We start from the raw sequence: 24,781 nt of genomic DNA, 5'->3' as shown, positions 1-24,781 counted from the left end.
GAATCAGCTATACATATACATATGTTCCCATATGTCTTCCCTCTTGCGTCTCCCTCCCTCCCACTCTCCCCATCCCACCCTTCCAGGCTGTCACAAAGCACCGAGCTAATATCCCTGTGCCTTGCGGCTGCTTCCCCCCAGCTATCTACCTTACTACGTTTGTTAGTGTGTATATGTCCATGAAAAGTCAATTGTTTTAAATAAGGTCAGCATAAAGGTACAATACAGTTTTATCACCATTCAGAACAAAGAATGCAAAAATTAAAATCCACACCTCTTTTCTCCTCCAATATTATGGGACTGACGTTAGCACTCTTAATTCAATGCCAGTCTTGGGCTTATATCTCACCTCTGTATGAAAAAACAGTAAATTTCACACTGGGAATTAAACTTCAGCTTTAGTTTGCAATTAAGGTATCTGACATTGCCTATAATGCATATGGCATTGCAGATTTATTTCTTTTTAGCATTTTTTATTTACTAAAGCTGTTGAAAAAACATGGCTACTTCTAAATCCTAACTTTCCACCCTTCCTCAGACTAGCATTTGCAATTAAACTGACTTTAATATACAAGTCAAGCAATGTTGACATTAAATCTAAGCAGCTCGTTTGCAGAAAGATATCTAAATATTAAATATGGAATGTAACAGGTTTTAATAATTAAATGGTAATTGTAAATGGTACAATATATATGTCTGTCCTAATTTGGGAAGATGAGCTTCTCACATAATACTCAAACTAAATACAAGAAATTGTTCAGGCATTTCACTAAATTAAAATCTTGAAACCCTACAGCTACAATGTACAAATTTAGATTTTATTAATACTTTAAATCAAACCATAGTTATTATTCAGTTTCCTATTATGCAATTTATAGTCTTTGGCTATGAATACAAGAACCTCATGTAAAACACAAATATACACCTGAAACTAGCACAATATTGTAAATCAACTATACTCCAATATAAAATAAAAAATAAATTTAATAAATCTACAAAATAAATAAAACACAAATAAACCAAAAAACTAAACCTTACAGCCTCAGATCCACATAATAAAATTTTTCACTTTAATCAGCACTTAAAAAAACATGAATATCACTTAAACATATGCATAATCAAGAATATTTTTAGAGATATCTATAAAGGAAGCAAAATTATAATTTTTCACAGGTCACATTAAAAATATACATATCAACCTGAAGCAATTTTTGCACAGCCAACATTCTTTAGGCGCAATGCACACACCTCAAAGCATTGTCAGAAAAATGGGCTCGTTCCTCCTCCCTTGCTCTCAACAGGCCAATGGCAGGAATGAACGACTCGTATAGAACCTAGCTCTTCCTCTACCCTGAGTTCAATCAATGGCCAAATTCTGTCCCATCACTACAAAACTTTTCCACACTGTCTACTGCCACTGCCACTCACCTGGACTGTCATCCACACTTTCTAAGTAGGTTCCGTTTCCTCCAGTATTTCCCTACTCTAGTTCATTGGTTACACCACCATGACGGTCAGCAATTAAATGTAACACTTTCTCAACAGAAAAATATTAACAGCTTTTTATGGCTTTCATGAGAAAGTCTAATCATAGCACAGTAGGCTCTTCATAAACACGCCCCTAACTAACATCTCAGTTTCATCTCCTTCCACTTCCTGGGCAATTTGTACCCTCCATACACAGTCTCCTTAAGGTACCATTTTCTGCCTTTGTTTTCCCTGACCTTTACCTCTGACTTCTCCTCCTCAAAAAGCCTGCATCTGCTGAAATCCTCCTCTGCCTTCAGTTCTACTTAAATGGATTCTTTTTTCTATATTATTCATTCTGAATTCACTCCCCCTACCCGATATTTCCACAGTCTTTCCTCTAAATTTCAGGTTGGCATGTCATTACGGTATGCCTTATATTATAATTATTTGTGGAAATGTCTGTTTCTCTGATGAGATTTTAAGTACCTAGAGAGCACAGTCCTTATACAGTACATTTCTTCAGGCAGGGCCTTAATAAATGGCTATTGATCTAAAATGAAGAATTAAAGCCCCAAAGGTAATGGATACCTAGATGAGAAATGTGCTTATAGATAAAACTGCTCTTGTAAAGGGCAAAACACAATAAATATTTCAAAATATAGACTTTAAGACCAATGAAAGTAAATACATACTTTCGGTCTGGCAATTTTGACAAACTTGGTACTAGAAGTTCTGCCACATTTTTAAAACCACATGTGCTGTCATAATAACTTCTGTGGCATTGCAAGAAACCAAAAATAACATCTTGAAGGTAAAATCCAAAACATTATAAACACTGTGTATTACTAAAATAAACCCAAGCCCTTACCTGTCATTTATACACATGCAACATTGCCAGGAAAGGTTGCTCTGAACTACAGAAACATAATGTACTTTGAAAACATACCTGCACGTGAAATACCCTATATTTCAAAAGATTTGGGTATGACTTTTACTTTAATTAAACTCTCAAAAGAATTATTTTATATACTAAAAATTCTCTATGACTGTGCATCTGAATACAATTTAATTTATCAAAACTGGGAGTAAGTTGTAGGATAATGGCAAGAGTTGGATCGCTCTGGCTTAGTGATTTCTCCTGACCTTGAGAAACCTATAAATTGCACAACATAGAATGGTAACAAGGCTGACACAAAAATTAAGATTTGCTTCTTTCAATTTTACCTTTATGATCTTATTTGTACCCTATAAATGTCCCTATAAATTAAAAGTTGGTTTAGGGAGTTTTAGGTAGATTAACAGTCTTGAATATAAGTTAACCAAAAACGGAAAATCTGTCTTTCAGCTAAACTACCAAATACACCATTAGGTATTTGCACTATACTGTGAAAGATAAAGATAAGTTTATGATTATTATATTTAGAATTAAGAACAATTTTCAATTTTTAAATATTTGTAATATATTACATACATATTAAACCAAAAACTATGCCGTTTTAGATCTGTTATCATTCAATTCTTTATCTATTGTGCTTGCACAGAATCAATAAAACTCAAAGTCCATATAAAGGAATCTCACTACTAAAGACAGGGAGACTCTAATTTCCACTGAATTGTTTGTTAAAATAATTTTCAATCTATTCATAAATCTTGCAGCAACAACAACAAAAATGAACTGAAGTCCCATCTTTAAACCTGTTTCTATACCATCATGATAGGTGATTTCAAAAAATTTTAACCTAGATGTCAAACACTTATACTTCATCAATTTTTGATTGTATGTTAAAATTATGTAAAATAGTGAAGCTTTCATGAGCACTCAGCATTAAAAAGCCAATTTGATAAGGAATGAATGTTCAAATAGATAAGCAGAGCTTTAAAAATTCAGAATGGTATAGCTGTGATACCGTCCAAAAGTTAACCTTTATAAGCCGTGTTAATGAAAATTTTAGCTAAAATTACATTCTGTTTCCCGGAATCCTTCCTAATAGTTTTAGTCTGACTTTCTACCTACTTGATTTATTGACACCTGTTATAGTTCCCTATCTAAAATCCTATTCTTATACAGGGCTGCATATATTTTCTACTCTTTTTTAGATCTCTTTTATGTAATAAATATAATGTCAACAAATTAAAACAGTAAAAGTACCACAAAGGTTTATCTAAGTTGTAGATTCTAACAGAAATGATGAGAGAAAATCAATAGAAACTTGTCTTACACATAATGCAATAATTTCTAAGTTTAGATAACAGAAGAGCCTAATTTTCAGCCAAATCCTGGCCAATAACTAATATATATATTTTCCTTACCATATTTTGATTGAAACAAATCTAAATAAAGTAGAATGGCAGGCCAATCAAAGGCAACAACTGTGCTACGTAGTTGCCCATACCAATCTTTTTTATACACAAACTACCTTATTTTTTCTTGTAAATAATTTTATTCAGAACACAAATTTAATCATAGGATGGCAGTATATATGCATTCCTCAAACTGTCATTTAAGGTGCTTCAATGAAAAGCTTCTATATTTTCTTTGAGAAAAAAATGCATGAAATAGTTTTTATTTTGTAGGTTGAATAAAAGTATGCAAATATAAAAAGCTCACACATATGCTATAATGAATGATCAATTATCAGGCCCAATATTAAAAAAATGTTTTACAAGAGTTGAATAATACCAAGCATAAAGGTATAGCAAATATCCTTTTTTAATTATGGAGGCCTTAATATATATTGTCATACAGAAACACTTTGAAGACCACCACCAAATAATGAGATTCTACGTTACATAAAAAAACTGTACACTGATAGAAAACACGAAATGTTTATCTTGGCTCTCTTTAGGAGGTCAAACAGCAGTTTACTTGGGAAGTCAAATGAAAAACATGACAATTTTTTTAAAAGGAGAAATAAGGCCCTCAGCCATCAATTCAGAAATGAGTAACATCAAATTATTAAAACAACTGAAGAAAACATTCTATCAGAGGGAATGTCAAAAATACTAAATCAATATACAAAATACTAAAATGATGTTCTTAAGAATGCAAAAAATATCTGACATTATCATCAATTTTATAAGTATGTTGGAGTTTGCGATGACTTACTCCTTAAAAACAGGCAAAATCAGTTTTAATAAAGTAAGCTAACAAATTAAAGCTATATTTTAGTTTATGTTCAATTAAAAGTTAACATCTCGGTGAGTTAATTGCAACCCTCTTGATAGCTCCTCTTGGTTTTCACAGAATTAACAGGCAATATAGAGAATGAAACTATTAGTATATGTAATCTACAAGATTCTCAATATTCTTAAAATACTTAAGCAATGGTTGTACTATAGGGTTTTCAACTTAGTATTGTTCTAAAGAGCTCTAATTCTTATTCTCTAATTTCTTTAAAGAATATTCTTAAACTATTAAAAATCAATTCTAAATGTTTTTGAAAAATTCAACTCTAGAAAATGTGAATTCTAAGATACTTAAGATTTGTTCCTGGGTTTTTTAATCATGTAATATTATTAACTGAATAATAATTGTCTTAAAAGATATCTATTCTCATTTTAATGAAACCAATTATAGGTTTCCAGGCTGAAATGTCTAAAGAACTTACGTACTTAACGTATAACACAATACCAAAAAATTAGTTAAGAAAAAAAAAACACATGGGAGATGTGGGAGAGTGACTACATTATTAAAACAGCCAAGTATAAAAGTTACGACTGACCATCAAGTTTATTATAATTCTATGTCACCACAGTTCTACAAAATATTTTACAAGCGCTAATCAACCCTAAAGTCCTATAGCGATCACGAAGATAGTAAAGTGCTTTGAGAACTGTGCTCTTAAATACCTTAGCGTGTTGCAGCTGTTATCTGAATCCCACATAGCAAAGAGTTAAAACAAAGATTTTTTTGAAATGTAATTCAAGTCATTTCATAGGCCCAGGTATTTATTTTTACATTAGTTATTGGGGGCCAGTAACTACTACTAAGGGAACAGAGCATTTGTTACGATGCTCTGACAAGTAGTAAAATGCTGGGCTCAGCCTTTTTGTTGAACCTAAACCAACTTTTTACTTAGGGCCACTCAACTACCTTTCTGCTTTGACTTACATTTGGTCAAAACAAAAATGCCTTTTGAATCAATAAACTGATTTAAAGAGCATTAAATATAAACTAATTTTTAAAAAAACATTACATAAAAATTCAATGATTCAATAGGTTTTCTTTTCCTTCTTAAATATAAATCTCAAAAAAGGTTTTATGAATCATATTTATATTGAAATATGGAAAGCAAATATGAGACAAAATTATCCATAAGTAAAATGCATCAGTATTTTTATTTTGAATTTCAGATATTTCCTTAGGTATTGTATTTATTTTTATATAAGGCAACACAATTATGCCTGAATTATTGGAGATAATTTGTAACATCTTTTTCTTACTAAAATAGCATACTTTTTATTAAAAATACATAACATCTTATAACTTACTCTTTTTAGAAATGAATAGAAATTTGATATTCTAGGGTCTTAACATTTTCACTCTTTAATGCAGTTCTGAATTAACAATATTATGTGAATGTCACAAAATCATGTTATACGAAGTATACGTAATAAAAAGTCTTTTTTTTTCAATTTGAACAAATCTATCAAATAGATGAAAGGAAACGCCTTTGAAACATAAAGGCAAAAAGAAATTAATACTGTTTATTTTTATAATTAAAATGAAAACTGTAGTTTTTAAATCCTGGTAATAAGGCAATTTAAAATACATTTAAAAATTATTTTCCAATACAGTTATGAAAACATGCAGATTCACAGTTTTGCATTCCAGACTCTTCATATAGGTATATACAAAATTTTGAAGAAATATTATTTAGGCTTTACTACAGTTTTGTTAATTTCTGTTTAAGATGTTAACATGTTAAAATATTTGGCTTCAGTTCAAACAGTAAAAAGGTATCAAGTCTTTTTTTATAGGAATTTCTATTTTTATAAAACTTATACTAAAAAAAGATTATTTCAAATGTACATTCATAACATATATTACCCTTATCTGGAGAATTATTCTTTATATTATATTATCCTCATAGCTTATTTTAAAAAGCGATCTGCTCATATAGATGCAGGAACAACTAATACATACATATCTACTCAACATTTATACAAATGACAGGATGTTTTATCAAAATTCATACTCTTTTTTATTATTCATTTGAGAATGTTTAATAAAAATTTCTTTGGTAATTTACAATGTTGGGTTATTTTAAACTGAAAAGCAGCTGTCAATTAACTCTCTCATCATAAACATCCCCAATATAATAAAATAACAATAATCCTTTTACAACAATAGTTTTTCAATAACACATTTTCTTCACAATTCAAATGTCATTATTTTAAAAATCACTCAGTAGTCTACCTTCAGATTTAAGACAAAACAAGTAGAACTTACCCTAGCTGTGCTTTTCCAGTAACCTCACAGAAGTTATGCACTCCGTGACACTTACTGTTCCTCACGCAATAATTTTCCTGGAATGAATTCTCTCTAGTAACCCTTACCTCACTGGGAAGGGAGGTGTGATATTCGAGGGAAAAGGGTAATAAACTATAATATGAGATTCCATTTTCCAGTGCTTATCATATTTAGCACCAACTATGATAAGAAATCTCTTTTTATCATATTATTTAAGGCAATGAAGTAAAGTTGGCAGTACAGGATGTCTATCAATAATTCTATGGAAAGGAGTATTTGGACACTTTTGTAAAACATACCATCGTAATCCTATTGAAATGTAATTGCTGTTGTTAATATTCTTACCCTGATATGAAAATGTTCTGCGTAAATGTAGCACAGACTTGTTAACATAATACAGGACCATGCTGGGAGGGTAGTACTTATACAAAAGCCCATGCCAGTACCATAAATCTCATTATTAGACAACAGTTTCCAAACTTACAGGGTCATTCTGTATAACAGTTAATAATCTAACTTTCCACATTAGTAAAGATTAGCTAATAAAATAATAAATCCACAACAGTAAATTTCAGTAAGAAACAGCCTTTTAAAATACAAAATAAATATTTTTATTTGTCATCTCATCCTTTGGTAAACTAAGGGAAAAAATGAACTATTATATCTCTTTTCAAGGATGGATAAGTAAGTAGATAACCTTCCTTCTTCCTAACAAGCAAATTCTTAAGCAATGTTACCATACCAAAATGTAAAATTAAAATAAAATGATTCATTTTTAGTAGAATTTAACACAATATCCTGTCCTTAAATTTCCTGGCACAATTAAACATACTCGGGTAATGTGAAAAATTCGCTCGCTAAAGAGATCCAAATGCTCTTAAAGTCTTTCCAGCCAGATTATCAAAACACCTGCTTGCAAAACTCTCAAGTATTCCTGAGTATCTGATTAATAATTTCTTAGAAATTTAGTTGACACGGGGTTCATAAACAGAATTCAGTTTTTAATCAAGCAGTCTATCATGTCTGCATTCATTTTTTACCAAGTTAGCAGTTTCCTAACCCACTTAACAGAAGGTCCTTATTAGCAGTTTCCTTGTTTAAGTGTCACTGCACGAATCAGTCCATTTTTGCAAGTAAAAGTCACTAATCCAAGGTGATCATTTTTGTTTTTAGAAAAGAGCATATGCAACACACCTAATTTGATCTATTAATTAAATGTAGAGGAATGTAATTTACCCCTTACTGTTAAGTGACTGTTTTACATTTTACATAATCTGGAAAATTATCTAAAATATTCGGATCGCTCTTTTAACAATTATTAGGTATTAAACGAGAGGTCTGAGACCATCCTCCCAGAGCTTTAGCCAATCATTTAAAAAAATAAGAATCTCAAAATGAACCTGATTCATTATTTTCATTATCTTTCTAGCAATTTTTACTAATTAAGAAAAGGTAAATACAGAAAATAAAATGTAATCTGTAAATATATAAAATGATAAATACCTGGCATTATATTTCGCTAGAATTTGGCTAATCTCAAAATGCTTTATTTTCCTTAGAACAATTTTTCTCAAACAAGAATAAAAAATATCTTAATAAAATATCATTTTCAAAAGGGAAATAATCAATTTATACTGCTTTGATTATTTTATCTCATATGCAAGCTCCCTCTACAGGTAATAACAAAGGTTAGCAAAAATATCTGAAACATGGAGGCAGTTGTGTGCGTAAAGATGCAGGTCACCATTGCATAAAAATGCTATTATCTAGCATTGTTCCCTCCTCCTTACCAATTATCTGATTAAAATAACTGCTCCTGAAAATCTGTGGTTCAACATTATTATTCCTGTACTTCATCTTGGTTAAGAATGCAGCTAGAGCAGGGAGGATACACAAACTTTTCAGTCACCCAAGAGCTGCTCTCACAAAGTGTATTTCAAGGAAAAGAAAACATTACCTTGCTTACACAGTACCAGCCTGCAATGGTAGACCACCCAACACAAAGCTGCCCAACCCATTTACCTGGTGCATCTTCTGACTGCAAAGTAAGCAATCAAAAGCAGCATCTTACGACTGATTTACAGTGAAAGATAAAAAATCAATTTTAAATGACCACAGAAACAACTACATTTTCTTCTTATTTAGAATTCATAAACTTAAACCAGAGAGTATTTACTTTTGAAAAATAAATATATTTTCATTAATTCAATACAAAAAGGAAAAAGAAACTGAGTTGCTTTGAAAAATGTTCTTTACCGCTCCATAATATCTTTTTCAGAATCTGTCTTAGGTTTCTGTTTACACATTTTCCTCTTTTGCTATGTTCCTTTCCCCAGGTATACAGAGATAAAGGTGTATCTCTGCCAAGGGAGGGGAAAAAAAGCAAAGTTAAGAACCATTTCAAAGTCTTGGGGGCAAGGTTTGCCAAAAAATTGTTTCTGGACTATGTTTATTTCCCCTCTCCTTTAAGATTTCCCCCTTCTAATATGCATACCCCACTTTTATAGCATATAAGCAGTGACTGTAAATTTGAGGCAAGTCAGTTTGACTTACCTATAAATGAATTGACAGGCTTATAAAAAGTGATTTTTTAAACTAAGATTCTTAAATAAAATTATGAAAGGATGCTAACTTTCATACTAAAACATACAGAAATATACAGAGATATCAATTATATTTCTTTTTTCCAATTAAACAAAGAAAATAAGGTTAATGGGAAAAGTAACGTATAATAAGCAGAGGTTTTAGTGAGCTTTTTACTTACAAGAAAGAAATAAAATTTTGTTTCACTTATACTTTTAAATATTCAGGCTGCAGACCTAGTTTAAAACCAAAGGCAATATAAAAAGTGGCTTCCATCAAGGCTATGGGTGACAAAGCATTTGCAGCAGAAAAAACAAAGGGAGGGGACGTCCCATTATTCATCATCAATGATGTTATCAAGAGGAAGCACCTAATAGTCAAATATCTTCCACATGACAAACAGAACTTTGAAAAGGACAAAAACAGTAAAGTGTCCTTAGTAAAAGTGAAAATATCTAGCATATCATAATTTTAGTGTAATTTTTATTTGTTGATGAATATGAAGCAAAATCAAGTGTTTTAGAATTACGTCCATCTCTTCTGAAATGGAAAACAAGATATATAAAATGGATCAATTCTTCATTTAATACACTAAGCCTTTATCAAATTCTACGAAAATACGTGCAATCACTGGGATACAAATGCATAAGCTTACATCACCAAAATTAACATTTCCCAAACTGTCTTGGACATTAACCATAGAAAAGCCAAGAATTTTAAGATTTAATACATACCATAAGCATCCTGAGATTAATAAGATGAGTAAAGAACATGCTATATAAAAAATGTGTTCTGTAATTTCTTATCAATAACCACAGTAATAAACAGTAAAAAATGGTAGGCTTTTAAAGCAGAGGAATAAAATTTCTGCAGGGAAGGTACCAGTGGAATAAAGAAATAACAATTCCAAACAGAAATACTTTTCTTCAAAGTAAAGACACAGGGAAAATAGCTTTCAACATGATTTTTTCATGTAGTAAATTGCAGTTGACAACTGATTAAGTAAATATAATCTACATAAAACAGAAATATTTTATCAACTAGAGATCTTATTGAAAATCTTGTAAACACTCACCCATTATATGAAGTGGTGTCATACTATTTAATTTTAAGAATAAATGATTAAAATTAGAGCTCACGTTATAAAGAAAACAGGGAGAATTCTCTTTTCCTCTCTCTACAGATAAACACTATTTACTCTCCTCTACAAGAGAAAGCATTAGTCAAATGCAAGGTCACCTAGACCACCCCCGACAGCCAACAACCATTTTTGACAGTAATTGGGGTTAGATTATTATGTCATCTAAATCCAGTGCAATAATCTGTTTGAGGTATGGACTGATGTAAAAACACCTACAAAATGAGGCAAAGTGTGCACAGCACAAGAATTTCATGGTCCAAAGGCAGGAAATACCTTTGAGAACAAAACAGAGATCAAGTAAGTCATATCATTTTCAGAATCAGTTTAAAAACAGGTACCTTAATCATACATTACATTTTAAACTTGCACCTGTGCTAATTTTTAGCCAATAGCTGTTAATAAATACTGATGTATACAGAGAAACAGAATAGTCAAAAGTGTATGCTTATGTAAGTAAGTACATGTGTGTATATATTAGACCAAGAAAGGAGTTAAAAGAGTAGTATCTAATAACTGAAAGAACAAAATTAAATCCTTTCTCTTTTATTAGGAATCTCACAGTGCATTCTTCTTTGCTACTACAATGGCTAAAGTTTTTGTTATTCATCTAGAGAAAGACACAGGGTTGTATCTGGTTTTGCTCTGGCAAAGTAGTATGTGTTTGAGTTGATCTAAGTCTAAAGTTAACTACCTTTTCAACTTCTCCTATCTCTCATGTCCAAGAACTAATAGTTTTATCCCTGTTTCTTTTTTCAGCTACCAGATTAAACAATTTTTTTGAAGTTACTTCACGCATCTTAAAACAGAATTAAGATCTGGTCATTATTTCAGGAAGTTAACTTCTGCTTAACCTGCCTGCTTTTTAATCTTATATTTCTATTTTTATTGAAGTATTGAATCTATCCTTTAAAAAATGTCTCCCAAAGAATCTTCAGCTTTAAGTAGGCTTCTTTTAAGCAACTCATTTCATTACTGAAATTCAGAGATTAAGGTGTAATCCCTGTGTGTGAATTTTAATGTTTACAATGTACTCCTCACAGATTGGAAAAAATCAATGGCAAGACCAACAGGGGCCCGTTTTGCTCAGCATACGTTTTCCTGTCAGGTCGTGATTAATGCTGTGCTCTGTAGAGGGAGATATTACATCCGGGCTAAAACAGACCTAAATTTTACCCTCAGGCAAAAATCTGATTTAAACATCTCTATTTAAAGTGACATTTGTCCTCCCTTTTCAACTGGTTTCCCCAGAAATTCCAGGAAGTTGACTTCATGACCTAAAAACAGCCGGGTAGCTGTGAGAGGCAGTTGTGCCTGTTCTTGCACTTGGATAAATCTGGGTGCCGGAATGAATCCAGGTGGTAATGAAACAGGTGCCCAGCTATCTGCTCTGATGAATCCCATGCCACTTTACTACTATAAGAATTTAAGATTTAGAGTCCCGTATAATTCTAGAGTCAGTAAAAATTTTGAATATGTGTTTCTTTGGCTGATTATAACCTAGCTATCCCTACTGATGGATTAGTTCCTTTTGATTCGTAAAATTACATCTGATTTTTCACTACACTGATCTGAAATATCAACTGATTACGAATTCTAGAAATCCAGAAAAGCAACTATGTCATGCAATAGCTTCCATAAAAACAAAAATGGAAAGAAAAAGAAAAAATGTTCACATAACCAAAGTCCCCAAGTAAACAAGATGTATGCATATAAAAACAGGTGCCAATATCCTTACACTGTGAAACATGGTAACTTTCGATATTATTAAGCAATTTAGACACCACTAGCAAGTTCCTACTAACCAAGGTAATCTAATTTCTGTTGCTTTTCAAAGTAAATTGATTATTTTTTCTTTTAGCCATTCTGGTAATTGAACAAATTTATACAACTGATGGGATTTTATTTACCACTGCACAATGCATAAAATCCTTTGCAAAGACAAACTATATTACTTCATAAAACTGCATTTTTGTTGTAATTAAACAAATTGTATTTAAACTTGCTCTGTGCTTCCAAAGCAATCAATAGCATTTTGCTATAAGCTGCACTTTACTTGCAGGTGTTAAGCACTTGGTTCTTTCATTCGCTCTACCTTTTTTTTTTTTTAAGGTAATTTTTATTTACAAAATAAGGGAATTTTTTTGTAAATTTTATTTACAAAATAAGAAACAGCTTTTTAAAAACTTGGTAAGAATATATTGGAAAGTGTCTATAAATTATAGCCTACATTAAGTCCATCAGATAAATGATCTAAAAAAGATTTTTTAGGTATTTTTGGTTGTTTAGGACCTTTCCTTATATGACACAATGATCCACTCAAAACAATACCTACTTACATCAGAATAGCATTTAAGGTATTTTTATAGTTTATAACATATATTTAACAAAACCTATATATTAAATTCAAAATACCACATCGCAGTCGTGAATAAAATTTAGGAATTAGATCCTAGTTATAGTTACTCCTTTAAAAGTTATCACACCAGGTCAAGAAAAATGGCATTATTTTAGGATTCTACTTCCGTAATTCCAATAATTAACTATCTCTAAATTAACCCATTTCCTTAACCTTTTTCTTAAAGCATTAAAAAATAATAATCACTACTTGATCAATCTTGAGAAGCAAAAGATTTTAGATAACAGTTTCAATTTTTCTAATAACATCAAGTCTAATTACAGTAATCTGGGTGATTAAATACTTTTCAACCTTTCAACCTTCAATCAAGAATTATTTGAAGAGATGAATATTTGGGTGGGACTACAGACTAATTAGTGTTATGTAAGAGAGAAGTTAACCAAGCTATGACCATAATCTATTTTTAAAATAGAAATGTTTTAATCTTTCTTGAAAATAGTTACAAAACAGATATCTATTTAGGTAATGTGAACTAATATTTAAACGAATTACCTTAGTAACTGATACGACCAAAACACAAACAGGATTTTAAGTCCTTTCCAAGTCTAGCAGCTAAAGTTACTATTTTTAAATAGCAATCCTGTATGACACTAAATTCTTCAAATTTCCAAAACTGCATTTCATTCCTAATCTATGTACAGTTAATCTGTGCAAGTGGTATGGATTCTTATTAAAATGAAAACAGATTTCTATCAGGTAGGGTTTGGCTCATACCTTAGAATAAAATACACTGTAACACTCTCTTCATCTCATACTACACTTGACAGTAAGCTCAGTGTTACTGAATATTTATTTACAAAAGTTAGGCCAAATAAATATTTTCATAGAAAATAGAGCAATAATATTTTATCACTATGGTGTGCAGACTTCTCGTTACCTTCTGACCTTCCTAACATCTCAATCTTAGCTCATATATTCCTATATTACTTAAGACACTAAAATACTACTTTAAAAATTTTAATGAAACACAGAAAGCTCCAATAATCATCAAAGTTCTAACCCCAAGTAAACCATAGTTTTAAAGCTCTCCTCTTGATAATTTTAAGAAAGGAAACGCCCAGAAGCTTGGTGTTAACGTTTCTGCTCATTGTGAAAATTGCAGCAATAAAAACTCCAACTGCTTGCCTTAAATTAAGACTTGTAGTACTCCATGTGAGATCTGTATACTTATACTAGTTTTTATAACATTTGGAAGTTTTGTTTTCTGCTTTGACGTTAGTCCATTAATAAAGCAGAGAGTCAAAAGCCTGGAAAAAATTACATTTAGTGGAAATCTTCAAGTCAAAACCTCAAGTAATTGGTTTGTTTTACCCCACATGATTCAATATTCTGATTTCCCAAACTACCTGCTCCCAGAGCTATCTGCATTTCTAAATTTGCTTTCTGTTGCCAACACATAGTAACCCAGTGACTGAAAATGGCAGCTGAAGTGCTTCTACAACACATTAATTTTTTTCTCTAAGTAGTCCAATTTTGTCATCTAAATGTTGAAAAATCTTTTCACTGCATTTTACATCTTTAGAGATTTGCGGAATTCACGATCACCATCATATAAAATGAAGAGCAATGTTTTCAAGACAATTTTTAGATCATCACTAACAGCTCTAAAGGATAATGTGTTTTCTTTATAGCACTCTGCATTCAAAGCAGACTAGTTAACAGCAACTTAAGTGCAATAATAGCAATTACATCAATGTGGGCCTTTTTACCTCGAAAGTAGCTCTTAGACAACTGAAGAGATCAGATAGATAAACTATGATAAAATGATTTCAGGGTAATAAGATACAATTTGAATGCCACTAAAAAGTCCTCATCTTAATCTGAAAAAAAGTATTATCCTATTACACTGAAGACTAAAAATGTTAGGTGATTAATGATTATTTTTCCCTCCAAAACTTTTTATTAATTTTCACTTTTAAAAGAAAAAAAAGGAGTTCTGAACATGTGTAAAAAAAAACCCTCTAATGAAGGGATATCAATTCACGTTCAAAATCAACCAACCATCAAAGGTAAAACTATAAAAAATATGCGCTTACAAATCTCCAAACCGTCCCTGAGATTCACTTTCATCTTAAAACTAGGTTTTAGGAAATCTAAAGCTAAATAAATAAAACCAATATTTCCCCAGAAGTTGAAGATAGAAGTTCTCCCTTTGACCCATCTGCTTGCCATAAAATGACCCAAGTGACCCAAGTACTTGTTCTTATTTGTTTCTTCATTCATGCATATTGAGTTGTTAAAAGAAATTCAGAGAACGTATCTCTCTGCAAATGTAAAACAGCATTAGTATACTCTAGCTATATATATATTAAGAAAAACCTCCTTTAAGCTGACCTCTAGAGTTTACTGTTAGGTAAAATACAAAAATTTTGAGACAAAACAATCAATATTCAAACAATTATCTCCATATGAAATTCATGAAAAATTTGAGTATCACTTAGAAATCTTTTTCAAACTTACACTGGCAACAGAAGTTGCGTTAACAAGTCCATGTTGAGTTTTTAATATTCAAAACTCTCCACTGACTTTTTTTTACCTATTAATTTAACAAGTATATTAAAAATAAAGTTTCCTAGGTATAAAAGTGTCCTCTTATTACAAGATTTCTATTGTTTTATACATTAATTAAAAGACTTTCTCAGCCATTTTACTAATATAACAAAGTGTAGGCCCTAGAAAAGTATTAAGTTAGAAGGAAAAGCTCTCACTCTCTCTTCCACTGAAGGGACCACAAGACAGGCAACAGTGACTATCATAAAATAAAAGGTCACTCTTTTTGTAGGAACAAACCATTTATCAATAGAAGATAATTGTCTTTCCATTTGGAAGGGCTCCACAGCAAGAGACAATGTTTTTCCCTCACATAATTACAAAACAGTAAAAGTTCAGAAACACAGCCTGAATCCACCTCCCTATTTTTACCCTTTACAATTCTCATTGCCCTTTGGGCCTCCACTTGGAAGCAAATGGAAGACAGGCTGAAGTTTTCTCAATTGAGCTGAAGCTAAGAAACCTTTGATATGCTAATGGTCCCCTTCAAATGGTAAGAATTCACACTTGCATTAATTCAAACAATTTGTGCAGAATGATGTGAAATGGCACCTCTTTTAGAGGCAAGTAACAAAAGGAGAGAATCGGAATGTCTGAAGAAACTAAACAACAGAACATTTGTTCTGCAGTATTCTATTATGCATAAATGTATTGGAGGGTGGAGGGAGGGACAACAAAAAGTTCCATAACACACCTGAACAGAAGTAGATTTTCTTAGATACTAAATTTAAGTTACAAAGTTACCTTTTACCTAGGTCAAGAGTCCCATCACAACTGGGAATGTTGCCAAAGACACCACACAAACTATTCTATTTTTCTGCTATAGAGGCAGATTGCCTCCTTAGTGCCTGTCTTTTAAGGTTTGCCCAAGATCAAACTTGATTTAGTAAGAGACATCCCAACAGGCAATCATTTACCAAACGGATGTGACTTTTCCTCATTGTGCAACTCGAGTTGAGCAAAGAGCAAACTCGGTGGTGCCCGTTCCAGACAAACACTGCCAGGGAAATGAATGGACCAACCAACGTCCGTTAAATGTACGCCTCTGGAAGACAGAAGTACACATAGTGTAAAGAATGCAGAAGAAAATTTAAGAATTGGGGGCGGGGGCGAGGAGGAGAGTGCCTAAGAACCTGGCCTTTGTAACGGGAACCATATGGCTGGTGGCTGCGGCTCAGACGCTCCCAGGCTGCTTGGAGAAGCTACTAAGCAGCCTGACACCTTTCAAGAAACAGGAGGAAAACATTTCCCGGGTCTGAATCTGAGACAACAGTTTGCATCAGGAAGAACGGAATGGGGGGCCAGAGAAGGGGAAAAGGATGAGGAGGGAGGAGTCCACAGAAGGTGGGGAAAGAAGACGGACACCGCAGGACTTGTCCCTCCAACTACGCTTTCAGGGGACGGAGTGAGCAGAGGATACAAAAATAAATATGAATAGAGACATACGTTCCTTAGCCGCCGCTCATTGACACTTTGGCACAAAGTAAAGCTTCCAGCGATTTCCCCTAACCCAAACCCCGCAGTCTGGCGAAAGGAACAAACTTTCCAGATCCCAAGCGAAGGACTCTCGCAGGAGTGCCTCCCCAGCGCTGCGGCGCTTTCGTCGCTTCCCTCGCCCCCGCCTCTCCACCAGGGGGTCGTGTAGCCCCAGCCAAGCAACGAGCCCACGCTCGGTTAGCGCCGGTGGCGGGGGGTGGCCTCCCCGGCCTCGCGCCACTCCCACGCCCTTTTCCCCCGTCGCACCCCACCCGGCACCCGGCTCCCACAGACCAGGCTTCCAGAGACTCGCAGCCCCAACGCCAAGCCCAGAAGCCCACACCCCATAACTTCGCCCGCAGGCCCAGCGCGGCCCGCTGCTGCCCTCTCACTGCAGGCGCGGGAGGCACTCGGCCTCCCCAGAGCCTGCCGGGTGCCCGGCCCCGCTGCGCCGCCCCAATCGCTGCCAGCCACAGTGCTGGCCCGGCCACATCTGGCTGCGCTTTGCTGACATCCTCGCCTCTCCACGCCACCTAACCGACGAGAAGAAACCACCCGCATCCCCCGTCCACTTGCCCAGAACTCTCTCCCAGCGCTCGGCCTCCCCGCTCCACTCACAGCCCGGGACGGGTCTGCAGGCAGCTGAGGCGGGGGAACAGGGTCGCGCTCACCTCCCGGCCTCCGGCCCCACCGAGGGTGCGCCCCACCTTCCCCTCCCCAGACGGGCTGTGAAAAAGCGAACGGCACCTTCTGACCCAAGCTTTCAGTAAATCAAAACATGCCGAACCCAATCCTACCCTCCCCTCTCCTCCCGGAGACCCCTGCAACTAGACTACAGCCAAGTGAGCGTCCCTACGCTCGCAGGGCGAAGCAGCAGCAGACTGGACGGGAAGGGGAGTTCTGCGGATCGATTTCCGAGGAGGGGGAGGAAGAGGAGGGGGCGAGCAACCCGAGCCGGCGCGGGTCTCCCCCTTGGCCCGGCGGAACATAAACAAACAGCCGAGCCCCAACTCACCCGCGGCTCCCTCCACCTCCAGCATCCACCCCAGGGCGGGAGGCGCAAAGCAAACAGGTCTCCGTAGCCCGGCACAGAGGCACATTGTTCGCTCCCACGGCTCTTACCTCGGTCTGCGAGCGCGCCCCCGGGGGCGGGCCGTCTGGCGCGGGGGCCGCGCGGAGAGAGGCGCAGAGGGCAGCGGCCACCCGGGCCGGCGAGGGTCCAGGCCGGCCGCGAGCGGGTCGCCGGCCGCCGAGTCCGAGCGGGAAGCAGCGCCGTGGCTCAGCGCGTCCTCCTGCTTGGCCGCCGCCGCCGCCGCCGCCTCCTCCTCCAGCCAAGCAGCCAGCGCCGGGCGGCTCCGGGGTTAGGTCAACATTTTCCTGCAGTTTCCCACACGCCGCTCCGCGAGAAGAGTCTTTTGCACACGCGCACGCGCCCCCAGACCGCACGCTCCCTCGAAAAGATAAGAAATTCGGGAAGCAGAGCGAAAGGGGTGGCAGAGGCAAAAAGCTCGACAGAGGTGCGCAGACTTGGGAGTCCTCTCCGAGCTGCAGACGCGGGAGGGGCGGGCAGACGCTGGCGGCGCGAGGCCAACTCAGTTCGTCAGGCGAAGCCCCTCAGCCCGCCGTTCGCGCCGGCCGGCTGGCATCCCTCGAGCCGACCCTGCGGCCTGGGGCGGGAGACTGCAGCGGCCCCTCCTCACATTTCGGGTCTCCGGGCCGAGGCTGAGCGGTGGCCGCTGCCCCAAGACTGGCTGAAGGCGAGGACTGGGGTTCGGGGAAGCGGGGAGGTGTAGGGACGAGACACGCGACGCGCAGCAACGGAGGGGAGGTGTCCTCCCCCCCCCGCAACGATCCCAAGGATTCTCCGGTAAGCTCCCAATTTCGCTCCGGTACCTCTGCGAGTGTGAGTGTGTGAGCGGAGAGAGTGTGAGGGAGAGAGAGGGAGCGAGGGAGAGAGAAGGGGGAGTGCGAAGTCCTGACACAGACTCTCCGCGAGGTCTGAACTGGAGTCACCTCCCAGCCTCCTTCTCTTCCTCCTCCTCCTCCTCCTCTTCCAACACCTCCTCCACCCCAGATCTCCACCTCCCCACCCCCGCGAGTTCGCCTAATCATGTAAACATATTAACTTGTACAGCGGCAGAGACCAAACCTCTCCCTCCTGATTTTTCCAGCAAGGGGCTCAGGCAAACTCAAAAGAAGATTACAGGCAGCTAAGTACAAAACGTGGAGCAGATAATCTATAACTCAGTGCCGCCCAATGGCCATTTTCCACCCCATTTGAGCAGCTGCGTCGGTGGTGCACCCGAGCAAGGCGGAGGAGAGCGAAAGCGGACACTTACGGGTTCGAGCTGTTCGGGTGGCGGTGGCCCAGCAGGCGCCCGAGAACAGGCCGGCCCCGGCTCCGCCGGCGGGGCGGCCGCAGGGCTGTCCGGGCGGCGGCGGCGGCGGCGGCGAGGGACGCGTGCGCACGGCCGCTGAACGCGCCTCGGAGGCGGCCTGCGGTGGCTAGCGCCCCTCCTCTCCTCCCCATCGGGTCGCCCCCCCGGGTCTCGGGGCTCCGCATCCAGCCCCCAGCGTCAACACACCCATTCCATCCCGAGCCCCACCTCCCCAAACTCCACTCACTGCGCGCTCGGTCCTCCGCGCGCTCCGGCGGCGCGCGCTGTCCATCCTGTCCACACACACGCACTTTAAAAACATTTATTTTATTTCTGGAACGGAGTGAAAGGTATTTGGGAGAGCGCGGCGCTCCGGCCTCCGAGGCGGGGGGCAGGGGGCTGGCCCGGAACTCGGGGTGTCCTCCCCTCTCCCCTCCAGGCTCAGGAGCTCTCTCCTAGCCAGCACTTCGGAGAGGCGCCCAGGATGCGTCTTTTACCCACCCCGTCTCCAGGTTTTCTCTTTTCTCCGCGCGGTGAGCCGGAGGCCCCTAAACTTTTCGTTTCCGCGGCCCTCCTTTTGTGTGACTGCTCGGAGGAGAAAGAACGTCTGTTCGCCTCGGCTGCCTCCGTCCGGCTGGGGCGCGCGGGGGACGCTCCATGGTTAATGCGTCTTTGATACCTGAGATTTCCGGCGGGCTCGTTAATGAAAGTTACATTTTTTTTAAATTGCGATGACTTTTTCTTTGTAGTTACAGAGAGCTAGCCAAACTTTGACTTTATTGACTATATTTCACAAGAGCGTTTTGTTTGTTTTTGATTAAACCCACCAGGACAAGCAAAGGAAGGAAAGGAGACTACAAGGCTCTACTCGCAAGTGCATTCATCGTGCTGTTTAGGTCTGTTTCCCTCATTTCCTTACATTGAAACTGCTTTTGCTCTTGTCCTCTGACCACACTTCCTTGCGCCTCTCTGTTGGTAGTGTTAGCAAACAGCCAGACAGCGCCTACGATGGACCTAAACTAAAGAGAATAGACCACGTCGGAGAAAATCGTGCTTGAAAAATGTTCGAAAGCCAGTTGTGTCCTTTGCATACGAGTAAAATCAAACCTGGATTTTTTTTTTAATTACAAAATTTCTGAGCTAAAATGTATGTCTAAATCACTGTTTATACTAATGAATGAAGGCATCAATTAAAGAAGCTTGTTTGCATTGGTTTTCAGGAAAAACTGATTCTCCAAGACTTAAAATCTCTAGAAAATAGGATGAAACTTGAGCTTCTTTGCTTTCAGAAACAATATGTACTTTTTGTTGCTGTGGGTATGTTGCACTCATCATACGTCAGAAATCATTTCAAACAACAGTGTTATTAAAATGTCAACAGCAGATTGTTCAAAAGACATGAAGACTCTAAATACCTATATTTTGTCTCAAAGCCAGATATTTGTAGTACTAAGGTAAATCCAGCTATTAGTCAAGTTTTCTCTCAACTTGTAAAAAATCAAGTTAAAAGTACATATGTGCAAATCACTGAAACATGCTCTTTTGGTTGATTCATTATAATTCTCAGGTTCAAAGAAGATTCCTTGATGATCAAATTTTTTTCTACTTAATGTATTGATGTTTTAACATTCTCACCAATACAAAAGATAAGAGGAGCCACATAGAGCATTGGTGCTTTAAACTACATGAACACTTCCATTTGGAATTTCTTAGGTAACATAATTCAAATATTATCGGTGCAGGATATAAACTAGTCTAGAAAAAAAAAAAAACACTTATGCAGAGCTAGTGTGAAACCTTATTTCGTTTTTACATCTGTCAAAATTTATACATAAGACAGATCTACCTAGGAAAACTAAATCAGGCTTCTTTAAAGTAGTTGAAAAGAAGGAAGACATAGAATTCGCAGATCTCAGTGGTCATTTATATCACAGTCTCCCTTGAAATTTAAAATTATTTTATTCAGTATTGTAAGCCAAGATATGTCAAAGTGATAATAATTTGCATTTACCGAAAAATTTTAGCCCTTTCTTTTGTTCATCTTTGAAGATTTTTCATTCATCTAGGCATGATTCTCATGAAGTCCCAATGAGTGCATGGATCAGTTTAATGCTATTTTCTTTGGGGAGGCAGAACTTGGGCTGAAGTTTTTATTTAGTAAGTTTAGTAAGTAATCAATAGAAAATTTTGCCTGAATTAAGCTGCCCACATGTTGGCTCATTTACTTGTTTATTTAACTCTCTCAAAAAGAATCTCAGGAAGAACCCACTGTCTTCATTTCTTAGGTCTGATGCATTTTGACGCTCAGGACATAAGTGAGTCACTCTCCACTATGTTCCTGAAGAGACTACAAAAAAAGGAGGATGCATGGGAGGGGAAAGAAATTGTCAGAAGTGGGTTAAATCTATAGGGAGTGGGAAATGCCTCAAACAAGTTTTTAATTTTAACTCAATAGTATATGTATTTTATAGAGTTCAAAGAGTTCAACACTTTTTTCGTAAGCGTATAATAAGCTTGCTGTTTTTATAATTATATCTAAATGTATCCCTTCTCTAGGATAATGTTTTAAATATTAAAGAATTTTTAATTCTTTCCTTGCACTTTACACATAATAATGCTTCAACCTTCTTTTCATCCACAAAGAATTGAAACAGAACTTTTAATTGCATTGATACATTCAAGATTAAGCTGTTAGCCACAAACCTGCCATTACAAAAGAACACTTAAATGACACACACACACATCCAGAAAACATAATTTGTCTGACACTTCATGACAATTCAAAACATAATTTATAACAATACAGGTGTTATGGTAGAAAAAAATGAAATGAGAAACTTAATAATGTCCACAGATGTTAGCAAGCTAAGGGGAGTTGGAATATGTTATGCATTCCCTGCAATCCAATCAATTTAACTACACAATCTGTACTATTATTTAAGTAATGGCAAAATCATTGACTTATTCATAATACTTGCTAATTGTTTTTAAAAATAAATTCTACAAAGGACAAAGGAAACACCCATTTCCATTTGTTTTATGTTAAATCAACATCTAACCACGCATGGTGATTTCATTCAAAGAAAACAGAAGGAACTCATTAGCTTATGTGGTTTGAGAGATTGATGGGCTTCAAACATTTTAACCATACATGTTTTTTCCAACTGTAGAAACTCATGTTTTTAATTTAAACATCTTTCTGAAACTAAAGATTATTTTATTCAATGGATTCACATATTTCTGATACAGAAATTGTGCTAATTTTTAAAGCTATTTACCATCCAGGCATCTTCATTTAGAGGGAAGTGATGAGGTACTTGTCAAAATACAAATATGAATGCTAATAGTATGGGTACCAATTTAGCGAATCTGAAAAAGTATGAATATGGGCGTGGTTGCAAAGTATCGCGGTTAGTATAAGCCAGTAGAACACAGTAACCTCTTCAATGCCCCACCCTGGCAAACTTGGATATAGGTAAGCCAGTTCTAAAAGGGGCCACATGGAGGTGGACTTGGGTGGGGCAGAGAGAGGATCCAGGTCTTGATGCTGGATCAGAAATTGTGTGAAGTTTGAGCTACAAGCTGTAGAGAACTACCAGTGAGAATAGATTGTATTCATTATTTTTGCCTTTGATGAGAGAGCTCTGTGAAAGTTCTAAAACAAAACAAATAAAAACATGTGAAACTGCTCTAGTTTCTAATACAGAAATAGAAATAAAATTAGCTAGATTTCATCCTAAACTTTGTGTTCCCTTTTCTTCGTTACTGTTCAATGTTGCTTAGTGCTGAAACGTTTTCCCTACTCTAGAAAATAAATCTTTTAAAGCTCTAGAGCAGATCAAAGCAATTATGTGAATACCCAGACTTAACTAGAACTCGTTGAAAGTTCCTAGCATTGTTTTTCGTTTTAGTTTTGCCATGCATGTAGGCTGAAAAGAAATCAGAACTCATTTTCCATGCGAGAATAAACATATGAAAGCATTTGGGAAAGCCAATAAGCTTTTTCTTTTTTTTCTTTTTTTTTTTTTTGCCAATAAGCTTTTAATTCTTCTCCCAGTTCTCTCCAGGCTGAGTAAATCTTGGTCCAAGAAGGCCAAACCCTATCTAAAATGTAGAGATGCAGTCTCCAAAAATAATGATAGTTTAAACTGTATTATAAATATGATTATGGTGTGCTGTACTTAATGATGTTATTTAGAAGTACCTGATCACATATATTATTAAATAACTATCAGTTTGTAATTAATACTTCTTAAAAATATCCACCAAAACAACTGGTAGCTTGACTCTTTCTGTGTGGTTAGAGTATTTATATATGTCTATCTGTGTATAAAGGATTATACAATTTTTATACCATTATGATACTCAAAAGTAAGCGAGTTAAAAAAGTTGCCCCTCGGGTTTCCCTGGTGGCGCAGTGGTTGAGAGTCCGCCTACCGATGCAGGGGACCCGTCCCGGAAGATGCTGCAGAGCGGCTGGGCCCGTGAGCCATGGCAGCTGAGCCTGCGCTAAGTTGTACCTCATAATATTGCTTCACTGAGTCTTACCCAACTCAAAGTCAGTCTTTATTGCTTTCGCATAGATTATTCTCATGATCGTTGGTAATATCTGCACCTTGAGGATTTTCTATAATCGTGTCTTATAGGTCTTCTAGCAATGTTTCTGTCAAACCAGGAAGTGTAACTATAAGAACACTCATTTTATAGAAAGCTGTCTATGACTTCTTATAATTATTTTTTCATCATAAATTCTCACAACCAAATGTTTTCTTACTAAAGTATGTAGTTTAAAATTGAGCCTCCTCGTCCCTTTTCTATACATGCAAACCTCTGTCAACAATACAGGTGAGGGGCTTCCCTGGTGGCGCAGTGGTTGAGAATCTGCCTGCTAATGCAGGGCACACGGGTTCGAGCCCTGGTCCGGGAAGATCCCACATGCCACGGAGCAACTAGGCCCGTGAGCCACAACTACTGAGCCTGCGTGTCTGGAGCCTGTGCTCCACAACAAGAGAGGCCGCGACAGTGAGAGGCCCGCGCACCACGATGAAGAGTGGTCCCCGCTTGCCACAACTAGAGATAGCCTGCACACAGAAACGAAGACCCAACACAGCAAAAATTAATTAATTAATTAATTAATAAACTCCTACCCCCAACATCTTCTTAAAAAAAAAAAACAGATGAAATTTCTTTAATTTTTTTTTAATTGTTAAACTAAAAGTAACCTAAAAGCACAAGTCTTTGTGAAATAGCAATTTCACGCAAGTTTAAATTGAATTTTTAGTGCCTCTGAGAAT

General features: G+C 37.0%; 2 protein-coding genes across 8 annotated transcripts in view; one reads left to right on the top strand and one right to left on the bottom strand.

Moving 5' to 3' along the window:
- ADGRL2 (adhesion G protein-coupled receptor L2) overlaps window positions 1-20,318 on the bottom strand; it is a 179,750-nt gene extending 159,432 nt beyond the window's left edge. For 6 of the 7 annotated variants that reach the window (XM_024734568.1, XM_024734571.1, XM_024734572.1 and 3 more), the window contains exon 1: window positions 18,232-18,353. The gene's annotated coding sequence lies outside the window, so the exon portion shown is untranslated. Of the gene's footprint in view, window positions 1-18,231; window positions 18,354-19,988 lie in introns of those variants that run through there. The other variant, XM_024734569.1, reaches the window with a different exon arrangement.
- LOC112392753 (uncharacterized) lies at window positions 17,888-20,699 on the top strand. Its single transcript, XM_024734567.1, has 3 exons — window positions 17,888-18,049; window positions 18,192-18,976; window positions 20,318-20,699. Exons 1-2 carry the CDS (start codon window positions 17,888-17,890, stop codon window positions 18,900-18,902), a joined length of 873 nt encoding a protein of 290 aa, XP_024590335.1. The 3' UTR covers window positions 18,903-18,976; window positions 20,318-20,699.
- Window positions 20,700-24,781: the final 4,082 nt, after the last annotated feature.

Source organism: Neophocaena asiaeorientalis, unplaced genomic scaffold (assembly GCF_003031525.2).
Source record: "Neophocaena asiaeorientalis asiaeorientalis breed wild unplaced genomic scaffold, Neophocaena_asiaeorientalis_V1.1 scaffold15, whole genome shotgun sequence".
Lineage (NCBI taxonomy): Eukaryota > Metazoa > Chordata > Mammalia > Artiodactyla > Phocoenidae > Neophocaena > Neophocaena asiaeorientalis.
This window is presented reverse-complemented; position numbering and strand designations above follow the sequence as displayed.